Genomic DNA, 17,020 nt, shown 5'->3' on the forward strand with positions numbered 1-17,020 from the left:
GTGTGGACAAACCATCTTTTCTGAAAACAACAATATTTCACTTCAGTATTTCCAGCTTTATACAGTGCCTATGAACTCATCCCACTCTTTGATCTTGAACCACTTGGTGATTTCAGTTGGAGGCAAACATCTTAAATACGCTAAGACTCTGAAGTTATGTGAAATGGCATCAGGTAGGGGAAGATGTGAGAGATTTCCTGCCAGGAGAGATAGCTATGCCATGAGCATAACTTGTGCTAAACTCAGAAGAAATCTGTTTGGGTAAAAGTGCTTAGAAATACCCTCCTCACAGGGTAATCTTCAGAGCTTGCTCTTTCTGAGAAACTAAATTACCTTGGAGATAGAAATCTGTAGGAAACCTAGCTTTAGTTTCAGTCTGCACAGACAAACTTGTTTCTAAGAACAACATTTTTACAGAAGAGGAATCTGCCCAAAGGCAAACTGAAAACTGAACACAAGGCAAATATGGCAATATTCCTCTTCATCAAATTAGCTGATGCTGAGTGATTAGTACTATTGTTCAGCTCAGCTGTTAACTCTTAGCTGATTTCCTAGGGCTTAATTCCCAGATAATTTCAAAGAGATTTATGCATGAACTGAGAGTTAGACATAACTTAAATATGGTACTGACACAAGCATTGTAAAAGTGTATATTCAGTGTGAAATATTGTGGATCCAGGCTTCAGCAACACCCTTAAGCATTCTGAAGTTGAGGGGATTACTCCCACACATCCCTGAAACATTGATCACCATGTTGAGTTATGATGTAGTAAAGGATCAGTAAGAGTCTTCTCTAGATTTGCAGAGTGGGTTGAACCACTGAATAGTCAGTGCTGAAAGAAGCCTCAATCAGTTAGTTATTTCTCATCTGCATCTGGCTTGGCAACCAGTCAAGAAGAACAACAGCGCTGACTTCTGATTCATGTATTATGCACAGTTTCGCTTTGAATACCTTGTTTATTCTAACACGAAGGTCGTATTTGAATTTAATTTTGGTACTACAATAGTGGGAATATGTGAGAATTGAGGGCACTACTAAACTATTGAGCCACAGATCAATAGACAAAAAGTTTTAAGATGGCCTTGAAATGCCTGCATTGATAAAGCTATATCCATTATTCTTTCTGCTACTGGGCAGAAATAATAAATATTTTAAGAACTTCAAAATAAATGGAAGTAGTAATATTGACTAAGCAGAAACTGTTTGCCAGGAGATTAGGCTTTAGTTGGTAGGATTTAAATATGCTTGGCATGTCAAAGCAATGTGACAAGTCAGTGTTTTCATAATGTTCTGCGTCTACCTCATAGCTTGTTGTGAAAGGATGATGGCTGTTGCCAACCTGCTTTGTTCTTAATAATATTTTTAAAGATAAGAAAGTGAAATGGCTCCATTTCAGGAATTAAGTCATTTCCTTGTGCCAAAATACTGACAAGCAGTCTTGGTGCCGGAAGATAAATTAGAGTTCCGACTCCTGCATCACAAAAAAGAAATTGACATTGCTTGAAAGGAGCCTTGCTGTTCAAGCTGGAGTTACTTCTTTTAACGTTGCAGATGTGAATGTCAAGTGAGTTTTCTATGTGAATTTTTGTAATATGGAATGGAACAGATTGTTGAACTCAGGCTATTTTAAACGTCAAGGATAATTTTAGGGAAGGGGAAATCAGAAGAATCAGCAAGTGGAACACACGGATCTCAGTCAAATTATAACATCAGCTGTATAGTACTATTTGCTGCCCACATCTAATGGTATATTTGCCTTGTTGTCTTCACCACTGACACTGATTCTTTCAGCTCCCTCAAAACTGCACGTATAATTTCTTCCTTTCCCTTCATGCTGACAGTATTTAAACCCCTTGTGAATAGCTCTCCGTGCACCTCCATTCTAATACAAAAAGTCCCCTTTCCTATGGGTACCAAATGGAAAAATTCCCACTCATACAATTATCCAGCGCAGCAACAGCAGCAGACTCCTCCCAGCACACCTGACAGTAAATAGAAAATGGATGATGTCCATCTGGGGCTTCCTCTGCTCTTCTGTTCTTTGCTGTACTTCTGCTTGGCTGCCTGAGTACATTCCATTCGTCTGGGATCGGGAACTCTTTGAGCAGAAACTGTTTATTTTGAAACTCCTGTGAACACTGTAGTGCTTGATCTGTGATTGATGCTTCCAAGCTGTGGGGTGAGGATCTATTGATCTGCCTTACCTGATGGAAAATACCACTGGCACATGAAGGAAGTGGCATAAAGGTCACGACTGAGATAAGAAGTAAAACCATTTATTACAGATGACTTGAACAGGAGAACCAGCTGTCAGCACTTCAGACAAGGAGTCACTGCAAACCTTCACCTCCTCACCTTGCAAGGATTCTTACATCACCTGTTACAGGCCTGCCTCTTTGCATCAGTCTGCACACCCTGTTTCAGCTGACAGTAGTTCTTCAAACTGAACATATTTCTGAGGAGATGAGGTTTGGGCCATGGAGTTCATTTATTTATGAAACTCAGGTTGAAGATTGGGCTGAGTAGTGCTCTGGTTTTCCAGTTTAAACACAGGTACAACAGACACCAAAGGAGGATGTGGTATTGTTGGAAAATCATATATTAAATGGCTCTTTAGTGAAAAAGTGCTGTATTTCCTACCATAGCTTAGGGGGGTGAAAAAAAAGCAATAGAAAGCATATAAATATATCCTATATACACAAACAGTACAACACAGATGTCTTGTAAGCAGGGATTAGTAGCAGGACACTGTTATAGAAACAGCACATATTTTCCCTTGGGAAACTTAAACCCCCAAAAATGTAGTCCATTCAAGACCACAGGGAAACAATGTGCTGCTTATGCTCATTTCCTTTCCTTCTTGCTGAGACAGACATTTTACAGACCAGGCTTCTGTACATTTCACATTCTGTTTAAAAACTACAAAGTCCTTGGATCAACATCCTTTTGTCTATTTAAAAAAAAAATCTAAATTCATTCCTCTCCACCTTAATATTGTTATATTTCCCTTACTTCATTAAACTGGACAACATGAAGTTATTTTCACTCTTAACTGCAGGAGCAAAATTGGTGGAGTAGTTTTAATAGAAAAAACACAAGAGATACATCTTAAACTAGTTTAATTTAAACAGTTCCATGACAACAGCTGGAGACATACCTTCTGGGAAATACAGATGCAAACTCAGACTGGAAGATAAGATGGTGACATCAATGAGTTGCAGCTGCTGCATACTACTACATCTAGCAACATCTTTTTACATCAGAGTCAGACTGAGCCCTAAGACAACCAGCCATCCATTTTCTTTATGGCAAACTACAACTGGACATTAGGTGGCAACTGAATTCTTTGCCACTCAACTCTTCATTTTCTTATTTGTCATTTCAATAGTGATTCCTGTGCAGGTCAGGTGCCCTTTCCCCTCCCATACACTACCTACCTGTGATTGCCAGCTGAGTAACAAAGTAGGTCATTCGAGATTTCCGCTTCCTCCTCCAGGTAGAGAAGAGCACGATGGCATTTCCAGCAATTGTGACAATAAAGAGAATCCAAAGAGTCACCAGCTGCTCTGTCTGCAATGGAAAGAACAGAAAAAATCATATTGATGGGTGGATGGATAGACAGTCTCTTATCCTCAGACAAATGAGAATGGAAAGCAGGAGTGAAATTTTGAGTTTTGCCAATTGATTTCAACAATTTAGTCTAAAAGACATTCTTGGTTTTTTTCAGAAAATACTTAACATGCATCACTGCTAGTGATGTTCACTCCAGTTTGGTTTGCAGTGGCTGTATATTACTTCTCTCTTCACAAAACCACTAGCAGTGTCTGCATTCTGCACTTAGTGCTAAAACGAGAGTCAGCTCAGCTTTCTTGTGCTGCTCCAGCAAGCTGTGAAATAACCAGCTGCCTCACTTCATAAGGAATGTTGATAGATGGGCTCCTTTGGAGGAATGAAGGGAATAAATACTTCTCTTTTTCCCAACTTCAGTAAGTCTGGGTCGTTCACAAGCCCTATGAAATTCAGACATTCTCTCCATGATCTAGATGTGCACCAAGACTGAAAAGGAATCATGACCCACTAAAGAAAAGTGTAATTGTGTAGTGTCTGAAACGTGATGATAAAACGTCCCCTAGTGGTGTGTGTACAAAGAAAACAAAGTAAGAAAGCTATTCGTGCTCTCAAAACATCAGGATGCTCTGGCTGCAAGATCACACGGGTATGTGTCCACGTTTGCTTGTTTGGTGAGTGCACACTCAATCTTTACATCCAAGCACCTGGGATGAGTTTTAGGTAATGTCAATGCAGTCGTTCTGGGTTTTTCAGTTGCGGACAGCAAACCCACGATGTGGGAATTAGAGGAAGATGGAGGAGGCAGGTAAGGGCTGTGGCTGAGGAGGGGTGCCAGGTGCTGGTACTACAGACGTGGCCTCAAGGACCTGTCCCGAGCAGGTTGGGGGAAGGATGCTGTCAGTAAGACCCCCATCTACCTGGCTGGCCTGATGGTGGACCAGAAGCCAGGGAAGAACACTCATTAAAAGCATTTGTAAGCCACTATAGGTGAGCAGAAAACAGAGCTCCTTCTGCTTGCAAAGAAAATACCTCGCTGTGAGCATGGGGAGGGAAGGTGAAATAAAAGGAATGGAGCGAGGACATGGAGCTTCTTGCTTTGTAATTAGCCTTAGTGCCTTCTTGGCACTTAGCCTCACTCCTGGCCAGCAGCCATTGTCCCATCGCCCTCCCTGGGCAGCCTCTCCTGGGAACCAGCCTCAACTTTGCTCCAGGTAGGGAGCCACACTACCTTGTGGATCATGCGGTCATTCAGGGAAAGCAAGACCTGATGAGGAGCAATTTGATGCTGCACTCTGTGCCTGAGCCCAGAGATTTGTTTAAGCAAACAATCAAGGTCATGTAGAAAAGATTTCACTTTTCCCAGCATGATGATTTTCAGCAGCATAATCTACCATTCATGTCATCTCACCGAACATTCCAAAGAGACACAACTATTCTAAATTGTCTTAGTATTGTCTAGGTAATAGCAGTGTCTCAGAGATGAGTCACCACTCATCTCACCTACCTTGGGATGGGCTGTCTCCACTGAATATAGAGTGACCTAGATGATACAACCTGTGTGGGCTAGATACTCAGCTTTTAGATTAAAAAAAAAAAAAAAAAAAAGAAAAAAAATCCATATTTTTGGGGTATCTGCAAATCTCTTGAATTTATTGGAAAAAAATTCCCTTAAAAATGTGTGGCAGAGATATGGTGAAACTATTTTTATGGGGATGCTTTTCTTAGCACAGGAATTGGAAAGAAATGTCTTTTTGAAAGACAATAAAATCATAAAATATAGGATTTCACGTCACTTTTGACGTTGAAATCAATGATTTCTCCTCGGTGTTTGTTTTGGTTTTTCCATTTCAGAAAACATATTTCTCACATAAAGAAAACTAAGGGACTAGACTTGCTCCCATTTTCTTTGATATAAAATCAGAAGATAATTTTCTTGAAAGGAATTATATTCCTGTACTATACTGATAAAGATAGGACCAGAACAAGGATCTGATACTCAAACTTTCTTGTGATTCCCATGGAAGAAATAGCTATGGAGCAACAGAGGCTGTATTAGAAGGATGTTTCCCCATCATAGGAGCACAACACAAATGGTCAGATTAAATCCCTTCTGCCAATTTAAAAGCAATGCCTAACAGTTAAGCAATGTCTGACTCCAGAAATTAAACCAGACTGCAAAGATAAGTTAAAAATGCAAACACTGAAAATAGAGGAAAGTCTGGAGGGTCATAGACAAAGAAATAAAGATGAAACTTCTATTAATCTATTTGTGGGAGCTGCCATTCAGACAAAAGGGGAAAATATCTCATTCCTGGGGATTAAGGAGGCATAACAATAGGCAACTTAAATCACTGCAGCCTCTCTCAGTCTGTGTTAACTTGCAGAATGAAAACTTCCATGATTATTAATGGGATGCCCACTGTGATAAAGGCCTTTGCAGAGCCTATGATTTGAATTCAAAATTATCCTCATGAATTGGAAACACCTACTGAGAAAAAAGCAACATGCTGTCCAACAAGGCAAAGTGCAGGACTGCAGTGTAGTGAGAGTAATCACATTTGGTTGGACCAGCCTTTAAAACACCAACCCTCACACACAGCAGATGTGCAAAGTGTCCCAGAATATCATGGCATCACCCTGCCATGAGAGCAACAGCCACCAGCACTTTGGGATCAACACCAGGCTCATGTGCTTCTGCTCTAACCTTTCCACTGGGCCATGTCCACTCCTGGGCACAGTGCTTCAAGAGAGACACACAAAGGTGTTGTCATAAAAGATATAGTCAGGCAAAACGACCAAATTAATCAAGTTGCCCAATCCAGGAAAATCCAACTGCAGGAAAAGATGAACATAGCCTTGAGGACACAAAAAGACTAATGGGAAAAGGTAAAGGACTAATCTCTTAGATCCACTGTGGACTGGACAAAAATCAAAAACTGTGGTACAGAATTCAGGATGAAAATTTAAAAAGAAAAAGAGGGCTTTAAAATATATCATAGATAGAGAGACTGAGGCAGTAAAACTTCCATCTGTGAAGGCCTTAAAAATAGTTATTAGATTAGAGAGATAGCTGATGGATCTTTGAATTTCACTCCAGCTGAATTTTATCTAGTTTTATTCATCATCTTCAGGCTGTTTAGACATAGAAGTGTTTAATTTCATGTCTTGTTCATTCATCAAACAAAAATCCTTTCTTAATAACAATCTGGGACAAAGTAATTTACAAAAAGCATTCCTCAATAATATGATGTGCAAACATCAGAAGGATTCTGATAAAAAGGAAGATAATGATATCTCCCAAACCTCTGTTGACCAGGACTTCTTTTGAAATGGGCATTAATAATTACACTGGATGAGAATGCCATGAGAGACTAGTGTCATACAGCAGTTATTTCAGGTTAGAAAAGCTAGAGATGTTGTTGACATTACTAAGGTCACCAACAAATGAAAGTAAAGAGGATTTCTTTGGCTTCACTTGGGCCATTGCACACACTGCTGTCCCACAAGGGTGCTGTGTTTGGAGCATGGAAGTGCTTGACACCCAGAGAGCATATTCGTATTTTGCTAGGTTGCTCCAAGATTAAAAGCAGTTTTAGTCAATGAAGAAAATGCCTCTTCATGGGTGAAATGTAAGCCAGAAGACATGCCTGAAGATTGTGTGCATTTTCCTTTGGCTATAAAAAAGGCTTGTCATTTTCTTTCTCTAATAAAATTTCTGAATCCAGAGGCTGTAATAAGTCTAACAAGAGGTGTATTGGATTTGAGGCAAAGATCGCCCATGCAAACACCTTTAATCAAGCCCATAGTTAAAACCTTTTGGAGATGTTGGATGGCATTTTGGTACCACAATGCCATCCCTTCTTCCCATCCTCCCCAGCCAACTTCCTGGATTTATCTTCTCTCAGGATTTGTATCCCTTTTGCAGAGGAGCACCAACTGTGACTGTGGAAAGGGATATACCTGATAGCCCATCCCAGTGGAGGTGCTGTTCCTCATGTCTTGAGGTGCAAAAGCTTTTGTCTAATATTAGAGAAGTTGCCTAATAGAAAGAGAGGTTCAACTATCAATGGGCTAAGTTTATTTGTACCTGAACAGGGACTCAATCTAAAAGAGTTTAGCTCTATCTGCTGAGGCTGCTTGGGAAACAACCTGGAAAAAATAGGTTTCCAGGTAAGAAATGAGCAAAATAGAAAAAGAGAGGGAGAGATACTCCATGCCTGGAGTGGCTGACTGGCCTCTTAATATGAGGACTGCAGGCCTTTAGTAAATTCTTGGTCCTGCTGACCTAGTGTCTTTCTGCACCATGTTCTTGGTCTCTTGGGTGAAGAAGAGGCATGATCCCTCATATCACAAGCCAGTAGCAGCTTAAGTCTCTGAACAGCTTTTTCTTGACAGTTGATAAACACTGGGAATACATAAATGATCTTGCCTTTGGTATATTTTAAAAATTATGGGGTTAGCGCTGCAGCAATTGAGATTGTAAGAGGGATGCAATCATGGAACAAGCCAAGCAATTTTGCAAGAGTGTTCTTAATATATAAGAAGAATATATAAATCCCCTTGTTAAATTGAGTAACTGTCACGCTCATGGTCAGGTTCACCACTAGTAGATTGCATTGCACTTTCTTGTAGGAGACATAAAAAGAGAAAAATCTTTTCCCATTCTCTAAAAATAATCACATTAATTGCAGACCATTTAGAAAAATGGAGCAGTCTACATTAATAATTTTTTTTTTATTCTACTGTAGAAGATCTGGAACCTTGAACATTGAAAACTGAGAATGTTCATCAGGATGAATTTGTTAACATCCCCCATTTAGGATGGAAACTTAAAGCCCTTAAAAACCCTAAAAAACAAGACAGAAACAAACCAAACAAAAAAACAAAAACCCAAATAAAACCCAAAAAACCAGGAAAGTTAATTTTCCAGAGGCAGACAGGTGCCATGCAGTTTGACTGATTTCTGTCAGGGATTTATAATCAGCTTATCTCTAAGACAAATTGCATTTTGGACTGCAACACTGAAGGGAATCAAAGAAATATACCCATTAACCCAGTTAGGCAGTTTTAAAGGTACTGGCTGAACCTCTGATATAATTAATTGAATTTTTAAATAAATAAACAAAGCAAAAATAATAAAACACCTCTTTTCCAAACTGCCAGCCTCCTCCACAGCAAAAACCTTAAAGGAGCCTTCTGGGGTCTAAGTACTGCCTACAATTATCTGGCAGGAGGGTGCAGAGAAGATGGAGCCAGATTCTTTTCAGATGTGCACCATGAAAGGGTGCACAAACAAGGGTTGTAACATGGGATATCTTGGTAAGACATAAGGAGAAAAGTGTTCTTCATGAGGGTGGTCAAGCACTAGGATGGGAATCCAGAGACATTGTGGGATTTCCATCCCTGGAGATATTCAGAAGTTAAATAGACACTGCCCTGAGAAATTTGGCATCTTTTGGATTTGCTTGCAAGTGGTTGGTTCAGGCGACCTCCAGGAGTCCTTCTCTACTTGAATTATTATGCACACACACAAGTATGCATAAGACCTATTTTCTTAAGGAATATTCTTAAGACTAAAAGGTACTTAGACATAATCAAACGAGTGCTTTGCACATGCTGCATATTATTTAATATATCACAGAAACAAGAACAGCTCAGATCTTTCTGGAAATCTTTATGTAAATTAAAATTTGCTCTGCAAGTAAAGAGTATGGGTGTAAAGGCTACTGGCATGGGAATGGCAAAAACCTATTAGTCTCAGGAAAAAGACTTTAAAAGTATAACATGGCATTTTTCTTATATTTATTTGAAATCCTGAGACAAATTTCTGCCATGTGTGACCAACTTAAACTGTGGGCTTTCAGAAATGAAGTATGACGCCACTGAAGGAGTCATGACTACGGTTATGCTTACCACATACAAAAGAAAGGTTCCTTAATACACAAAAAGAGAATGAATTGAAGAAAAGCTGTAGGTGCATTGTGTATACTTTAATTGTAGACAACAGCTCTGACTGTCAAGCAGGAAAAAATGTAAGGGGCACCAAATATCTTACAAGAGGCACAACAAACAGAATACTTGGGCTAGAAGCAACCTTCACACAGCAAATACTAATGACCTCAATGTGAAGATTCAGATGAATTAAGTCATCTCCTAATGCTCAATAAAAGAAAAGCTGGAAAAAAAAAAGGCTGAAAAGCTCTTGATTCATTTGCTGATCGTCCTTGTTACATTAAAAAAAAAAACATGCTCAAACAACTGGGAAAGTCACTGAAATCTCCAGTCTTAGCTGTCACAAGCAGCAGGAAGTTGTACTGTCCACCCCTGTAAGACAAATATGCTTCAAAAGAGGGTTCTCCATCCAGCAAGGCAAAACTGAGAAGATGTTTCTACACAGAGTTCACACAAGATATTCCTGAAAACTCTGGGGGGAAAAAAATTGATTGACATATAAAAACCCAGGGAAATTCATGTGAAGGTAAGAAAGACTGGGGAGAAAAGAAAGTTCAAAGCTAAGTTTTATATTTTGTCATTGAAAGTGCTTCCATTATGATTGAATTTGGGAGAAACACATTTGGGCAGGCAACAAGCCCTCTAGGAGTTCATTTATTTTTTTTAAATTAGTGTGGTCTGGAATGGAGCCTGATTCAAAGTGCATAAACACCAGTTCAGCCCCAGGATTGACTCTGGGACTGCTGCTTTCTCATTTAAATGCTACCAGTTGTGCTTGATAGCCCTCCTATCCCCAGTGCAGAGGCTGCCTCAGTGAGCTGCTTTCTAACTGATTGTCTGGGTTTTCCTCCCAGCCCAAGGTCATGGAACATTCTGGCAAACCTGGAATGCATTGCCACATGAAGCCTTCATAAGTTATCAAATGTGCTGGCAACAGTCACTTCCCAAGGAGTCCTTATCGTTGGAAAAAATACACAGCTGGAAGGAACACAAGTTGATTTTTTCTGTTCTCTCTGAACTTGAGAAGCAGTTTTGTATGAGTTTGTGTCGATGTCATATTCCACTCATAGTCTGTTATGTTTTTATGTGTTACATAGAGTAAAGATCTATAATATTTTCTTCCTTTTAGACTTAGGGAAACAGACAAGAGAAAGTCTATTCACTGAGGGCACTTTCTCATGGAAGGGGCCAATTTTGTTGTTAAGATTACTTTTTCATCTTTTTGAAATCTAGCAAAGCCACATATATATGTATAAATATATATATTTTGTGAACCTCTGTTTTTCTAAAAAACCTATTTCCTAGCTCTGACTTCCATGGATGAGCAGGGTCCCTTCATTGCACATAATCTAATGCATGCTAGTTGCAGTGATCTTTCTGACCTCAACAGCTGAACAAGCCCCCACTCTGCCCTAAAATTCTGCATAGGTATGACGGTGGCATATGTGACTCATTCAATTCTATCACCAAATAGTTCTTATTTGCCATTCTGTTGTGATTTGGTACAAAACAGATAATGAATGGGGGCAGTGCTGCTCAGTTATTGCAGGATGTTTTACCTATTATACTCTAGAAAAATTCCACAGAATTAGACAGATATTCCTGACTTAAAGGTCACCAGAAAACATAAATTTTTAATGGTGTACCTCTCTATATTTTTTGTAGAATATTTTCAATATGGAAAGATAGTATTAAGTCACCCATCCATAATTTTATGATTTTTGACAGCCCTATTTAAAATGCTAAATTGTTGTTTTTCTTAATCACTTAAAATGATTATGCCTAGTTGGCAAAGTTAAAATACCTCTAAAAATGTAAGAAAATGATACTTTCTAGGCATATTTGTACAGGAGAGGCAGGCAGGTGCAAACCATGTGCCTGTGTGGAGCACATGGACAGTAGTATGAAGATTGCCAGTGTAGAACAGCCCAAATCAGCTGTCTCAGAGCTGCTCCTGTTGGGCTGTCGTACTGCCAGATCACTTCTGTGTTGAGTTTAAGCAGCTGGATGAGGCCAGCCTGGCCACCAGCACTGCAGCAGCAGTTTCCCAAGGAGATCATTCTCAGTGCAGCATCTCAGGAACAGCAACAGTCATTACAGCATATTGCAGAGGCTGTGTTCAGGAGTCCCTGACACCTTATTTGTGTAAACTTAATCCTCCTCCTCTCCCCACACTGAAAGATCACAAAGTTAACTCTGAATTATTTGATATGTCTGTTTTCTAAAATGTGTGATTGCATTTGCAGAGATTACTCCAGAAATTTGACAGCACCCATTATTATTTTCCTATTATGTATTCAATGATGGGATGCTCTGTGATATCTGCTTGAAAATCAGAATGAGCAATAGCATAAGCAAATGCTTTTCAGGAGATAAAGTGACTCCTACATTTGGATGAAAGGATAGGGACATCAGTCTGTGACTTCAGCAATCTCTGAGAACACCTGGAGCCAAATCCATGTAACTGGATAGTTCTACAAAACCTCTCGACATGCTGGTCTCCTCAGCCCTTTGACAGTGATGGTAAACCCTGACCTTTGTAAAGAGCATTAGCTCCATGGATAGGCAGCCCATGCTCTTAGAGTTGTGCTTACCTGTGCTTACCTGCTTACCTGAGCTGGGTTGTGCTGTCCTGTTTAATATCTGAGCTAAGTGGGCTAAAGCACACAGGTACAAGGAATGCTGCAATGTGTGGGGAGGACACGTTTAAAATCATTTGGGATGGCTTTGATAGACACACAGTTCCTCCTGAGAGCTGTAGCACTTCAGTGTCGCTGCTGTGCTAATGCTGAATGGCACAGGGTCCAGGGCTCATGGGGCCAGAGGCGTGTCAACATTTGCAGTGGTGATTGGGGTTCCCAACAACCTTGTATATAAACAACAAAACCTTTGTGTCCTGCTGCACAGGTGAGGACTCTACACAGCAGAAAACAAACAGTACTACTTGATGGATTCCCAGCTCTGCTGGGAGGTAGGAAATGAGGGTGGGGCACAGTCCCACTGAGAAAACTCACAGTTGCTGTTCCTTTCTCTTTTTGAGCGCTCCAACCTTTACTTTCCTTGCATAAAAGCAGGACATCTCCTTTCTCAGCAGAGCTCTTAAAACAGAGATGATCCATACCCAATCTTTCTGAGATGACCACATGCTCCTACCATTGTGAAAGCTTCTGGGCTGTTTAGTATCTGGCAGGAGGAAATCCTTCCTCCAACCCTGACAAAGCCTCCCAAAGCTTGTGCAAAGTTGGGCCAAAACTATTTTGAGATTCCAGCTTTTCTCCAGACAGATTTCCGATTTTTACCTTGTCAGGCTTGCAGAGTTAAGAAGGTCCTAAAGTAGAGGAAGGTTACAGGTATTTAGATGACTTCTGCTCTTTCAGGACTACTGTATTTGGCAGGTGCTGTTGATGCTTACTTAGAGCCCTTTTATGCACGGATTAAGCACATATGGAAGAGATTGTAAAGGGATGTAATGAACTCTCCTCTGGCTTGGGAGGTTGGAGCTGTAATTAATACCAATTTTCACATCTGTTCTGAATTAGGTGCTGAAACAGCCAGCAGAATTCCTCATAGTTTAAGTCAGTAACCTACCTGGATACGCCACAGAAAGGCACCCAGGAAGAAAGACGATCTGGGTTTTCAGGGACAATTTGCCACAGCAGCAAGACCTAAATGGCAGTGGGAGTGAGGCAGTGCCCTTGCTATGGGAAGCACCAGCTCATCTTGTGTGCTGAGTGGTGCATGGATACGCCCAGTGCTGCCCCAAAAGCTGCTACTCTGCATGCCATGAGTCAATCTAATTAGCTCACGTGGCCCCAGATCAGACTTCATTAGCAGAGCTTTGGTGAGCAGTTGGCCCTACTGTAGTAACAACTACCAGAGGAAAATCTGCATTCCTCTAAGTGGAGGAAATGCTCCATTTTTGAGCTTAAATATATCAACAAAATCCCCCCTGGCCTTCCCTCAAAAGCCAACAAAAACCTGAACTGGTAAAACAGTATCTAACCTGAAACCGTGCAGGGTTTAGTTGTTAAGCAGAGGAATAGACAAAAGTTCAAATGTTTCTGAAAGAGAAGCATCCACAGCTCAGCCTTTAACAGGACATTCTGGCACTGAAATGCTCTAATGCACAGTATTTTACTTTTGTCACGTTTCCACCACGGTATAGCACAGACACTACCTGGGGTGGGTACCAGCTGTCCTTTTGCAACTTGGGAGGAAAAGAAGACACCAGTGCATGCTCATGTAGTTTGAGCAGCATGTGAGATACCCTGGCAGCTGTCATTGGGTAAAATCATTAAAAGGTCATTAAGACAGATACAGGGTGTCACTCCCTAGCCTCCGTTTATCAGTTTAGATCAGGTTTTCCTATGACTGCTTTGATAAAGTAGGTTACACCTGCACTTTCCCAGCAGAAATAGCTTGTGTGTTCTCTCTGCACCCTGGCACACAGGCTCTGGGGTCAGTCTGTACAGTGACCACTCACCTCCCCTGCCTTCACAGTCAGCCTATACACACAGCTTATATAGTGCATTTGAAAATCCAAACCCGATTTGTAAGCTACCTTCTGAACACTCTGTTTTTCAAATTCCTTCAGCCTGTTCCAAACTTAAACTGTTTTAGCTGATTAACTACAGCATTGTAAAGAGGAAGATGATGCTGCTTGGCTTGTTGAAGTTAGCAAGGATGCAGCCACAACATGGGCAGAGCTGGTGGAGGACAGCCAGCTGAGTCAACAGGTATCAGCAGCACCTTCCACATGTGAGTTTTACAGAGGGCTGGAATTGCTGGCAGGGAGCCCTGTCTTCCCTGCACTGTAGTCATCAGAGCAGGTGCTTCCTCCTTCCTTTCCTACAGCTGCACCAGCTGTCACTCCTCTCTAGAGTCAAAATATTTCCATGCCTATCAACAGCTAGCAATTGATGTGAAATCAGTGAGCCTCCTTGCAAAGTTCATGCTACATGTGCCAGAGCCAGGCATCCAGCAGAGACTCAAGTGCAAGTCTAATGAGAAGCCCTCAGCTACAGAATCGTTTCCTTTAGCAATGGATGAGCATGCATGACTATCCTTGGTTTCCTAATTATTGTAATTTACTCAATCTCTCCTGTTAGTGAGCATTTTTCTGCCTGGGGACTTTCTAATCATGGAATTAATTGTCACTTTTACCATTATAAAATACTGTTCCCATGACATCGTTCAAATTTACAGCCCTAACTGTGAAAAGAAGACAGGAGATAAAGAGAAAGCCATTAAAATATTTTTCTTGTCCCTAATGATTTTTTTAAAGAACATTTTAGGAGTCTAATATGGAGAGGGGAAAAACAAGGAATAAAAAAACAATTTTCACCCTTGAAATCTTAGGTAGGAAGTACTACTTTAGAAATTATAAGCAGCATGTTAAAACAGACCCTCATTAATTAAGACTAGCACTATGGATCATCTCTTTCTTTATCAGGGCTGGGAACCTGCTGTAATTCCACTGATTCCACTAGGATTGTGTCAGTTCACTACCAGTCTCACAGATACAAAAATTGGTTTTGAATATATCCTCTTTTACCTCACATGTTGTCAAATGATATACATGCCTTACATCTCTTTGGTGCCAAGCTCCAGAAGGAAAAGCAGGGTACTCCCAGTCAGACTTTTAGTGACTTGAACTTGTGCACCATACCATAACAGTAAAGAGACACGTGGCATTGAGAACGAAATTAAGCAGTAGCAACAGGCATAGAAATCTGAAGGAAATACAAACTTCAGAACTTCTCTAATCTTTTTCCTACATTCACATATTGCTAGGGTGATGCTTAGTTTTGGAGATGACAGGATACACTTCCCATTAAATTCAACAGCATTCACTACTGAATGACTCATCCAATGCATTCTTAACAGCAGATTTCAAGAGACACTGCAACCCCTGCTCAGCTTACCAACTAACAAACAAACAAACAAATTAGAACCTGTCCCTCATGATTAAAACAAACCCCGAACAACAAAAACCCCCTCTCACTTGTGTAGGATGTTTGTTACAGCTGGCAAATTGGAAAGAAATCTCTTATGACAAGATGATGCCTCAAAGAAATTACATTTTTTAAAAAATGTGTTAAAAATAATACAAGCTTTTGATTAAAGATGCATGTATAATTACCTCTACAAAAAACTGGTACTGTCCTTTCTTGGAAGAGGACATGTAAAACTAAGACATGTAAATCTGAAATCAAATTTCCACAAGTAGTTTGCTTTTCAGTAAGTACCTCACATGCTGTTGGCTGTTTTTGCAAGGAAAAAAACCCACAAATATCTGGGGGAAAAAAAGTTCAACAATCTTAGTTGCCTCCCCATATATGCTCTGAAAATGCTCCAAAGCTGCAAGCATTTGAGAAAAGTAATGCACGCCTTAAAGTAATACCTTAAAGGAATAGTAAAAGGATCCCCACTCCTCTTCTGCCACCACTTCTGTGAAAGTCACTGTTTCAGTGAAGGTGACAAGGGTAAGATCCAGGCAGCCGGTGCCTCCCTGGGAGCTGCTGCTGGCTTCTGTGGAGTTGACCTCCATCACTGGATTTTGCTAAAGTTGTCTAGATGCTTGTTTTAGTAAGAGTTAATGCAGCCAGGCTTCTCCCGTAAAAGCGCAGCACAAAACCAGCTTCTCACTGGCTACCAGAGGTGTCGGGCTTCAGTGCAGCTGACTGATAGAAAAAAAAAAACAAAACAAAGCCAAGCTGGCATTCCTTTGAGCTTTCTTTTGTTACAACTCTGATGACAGCCATGCACATGCTCCTTCCAACAGCCAGTAACAAAGTCAGCACACATGGACCCAGCCATATGCTTTGTCGACTCTGGATTACCTTGCACCTCAAACTGTTAGCTCTGGAGTCTGGCACACCTGTAAAAACATGGAGCTCCTCCCTGCACTAAACCCAGGAGCCTGGGTATTCCACTCAGCAGCATTGCTTACTTACCTTAGCAGAGCTCGCTATGATTTTGATTACCTTTAGTCTTATGGTATATCCATAAACAAGCACCAAAATGCTCTCCCATATTTGCAAAACCCTATTAAGTTTGTAGGCTTAAGGTATCACAATTTCCCTGTCAATATCTACCTGACTTCCTAAATAGACCTCTCCCTCACTTTTGTTGGAGTGTGCAGCACACCAAGGAAGGCAGTGCTTTCTTTGTCGTATGGAAAGCCTGTCTGGAAAGGCACAGCTCCCTGATACTTAGAGGTTCAACACTCTACAGAACAAGGTAATCAATTATCTCTCTCTTCACAGATTTTCTGGACACTGATCCCACATACCCATTGTTTAAGCAGATGTTTTTACCCATCTCCAGTGGCGTCACCCCAGCTCTACACCAAGGTGACAGATGAGAGTTCACTCCCTTTCCCTGACCAGAGCTCAAAATCACTGGTAAATAAAGCCCTTGCTCAGCTTTGTGAAGATGCTCTGCCTCAATGACAGTGCCATCCTCACTTGATGAGTTTCACACCCCACCAATTCA

At 40.7% G+C, this 17,020-nt stretch overlaps 1 protein-coding gene across 1 annotated transcript in view; it reads right to left on the reverse strand.

Moving 5' to 3' along the window:
* NPSR1 (neuropeptide S receptor 1) overlaps positions 1-16,073 on the reverse strand; it is a 54,603-nt gene extending 38,530 nt beyond the window's left edge. Inside the window, exons 1-2 of the mRNA XM_005519166.1 lie at positions 15,927-16,073; positions 3,439-3,571 (exon numbers count right to left, since the gene is read on the reverse strand). Coding sequence (XP_005519223.1) covers positions 3,439-3,571; positions 15,927-16,073 — 280 coding nt within the window. The remainder of the gene's footprint in view (positions 1-3,438; positions 3,572-15,926) is intronic.
* Between the last annotated feature and the right edge of the window lie 947 nt (positions 16,074-17,020).

This window comes from Pseudopodoces humilis, chromosome 1, assembly GCF_049639895.1.
Source record: "Pseudopodoces humilis isolate 2021_Gansu_Grassland_sample_001 chromosome 1, ASM4963989v1, whole genome shotgun sequence".
Taxonomy (NCBI): Eukaryota; Metazoa; Chordata; class Aves; order Passeriformes; family Paridae; genus Pseudopodoces; species Pseudopodoces humilis.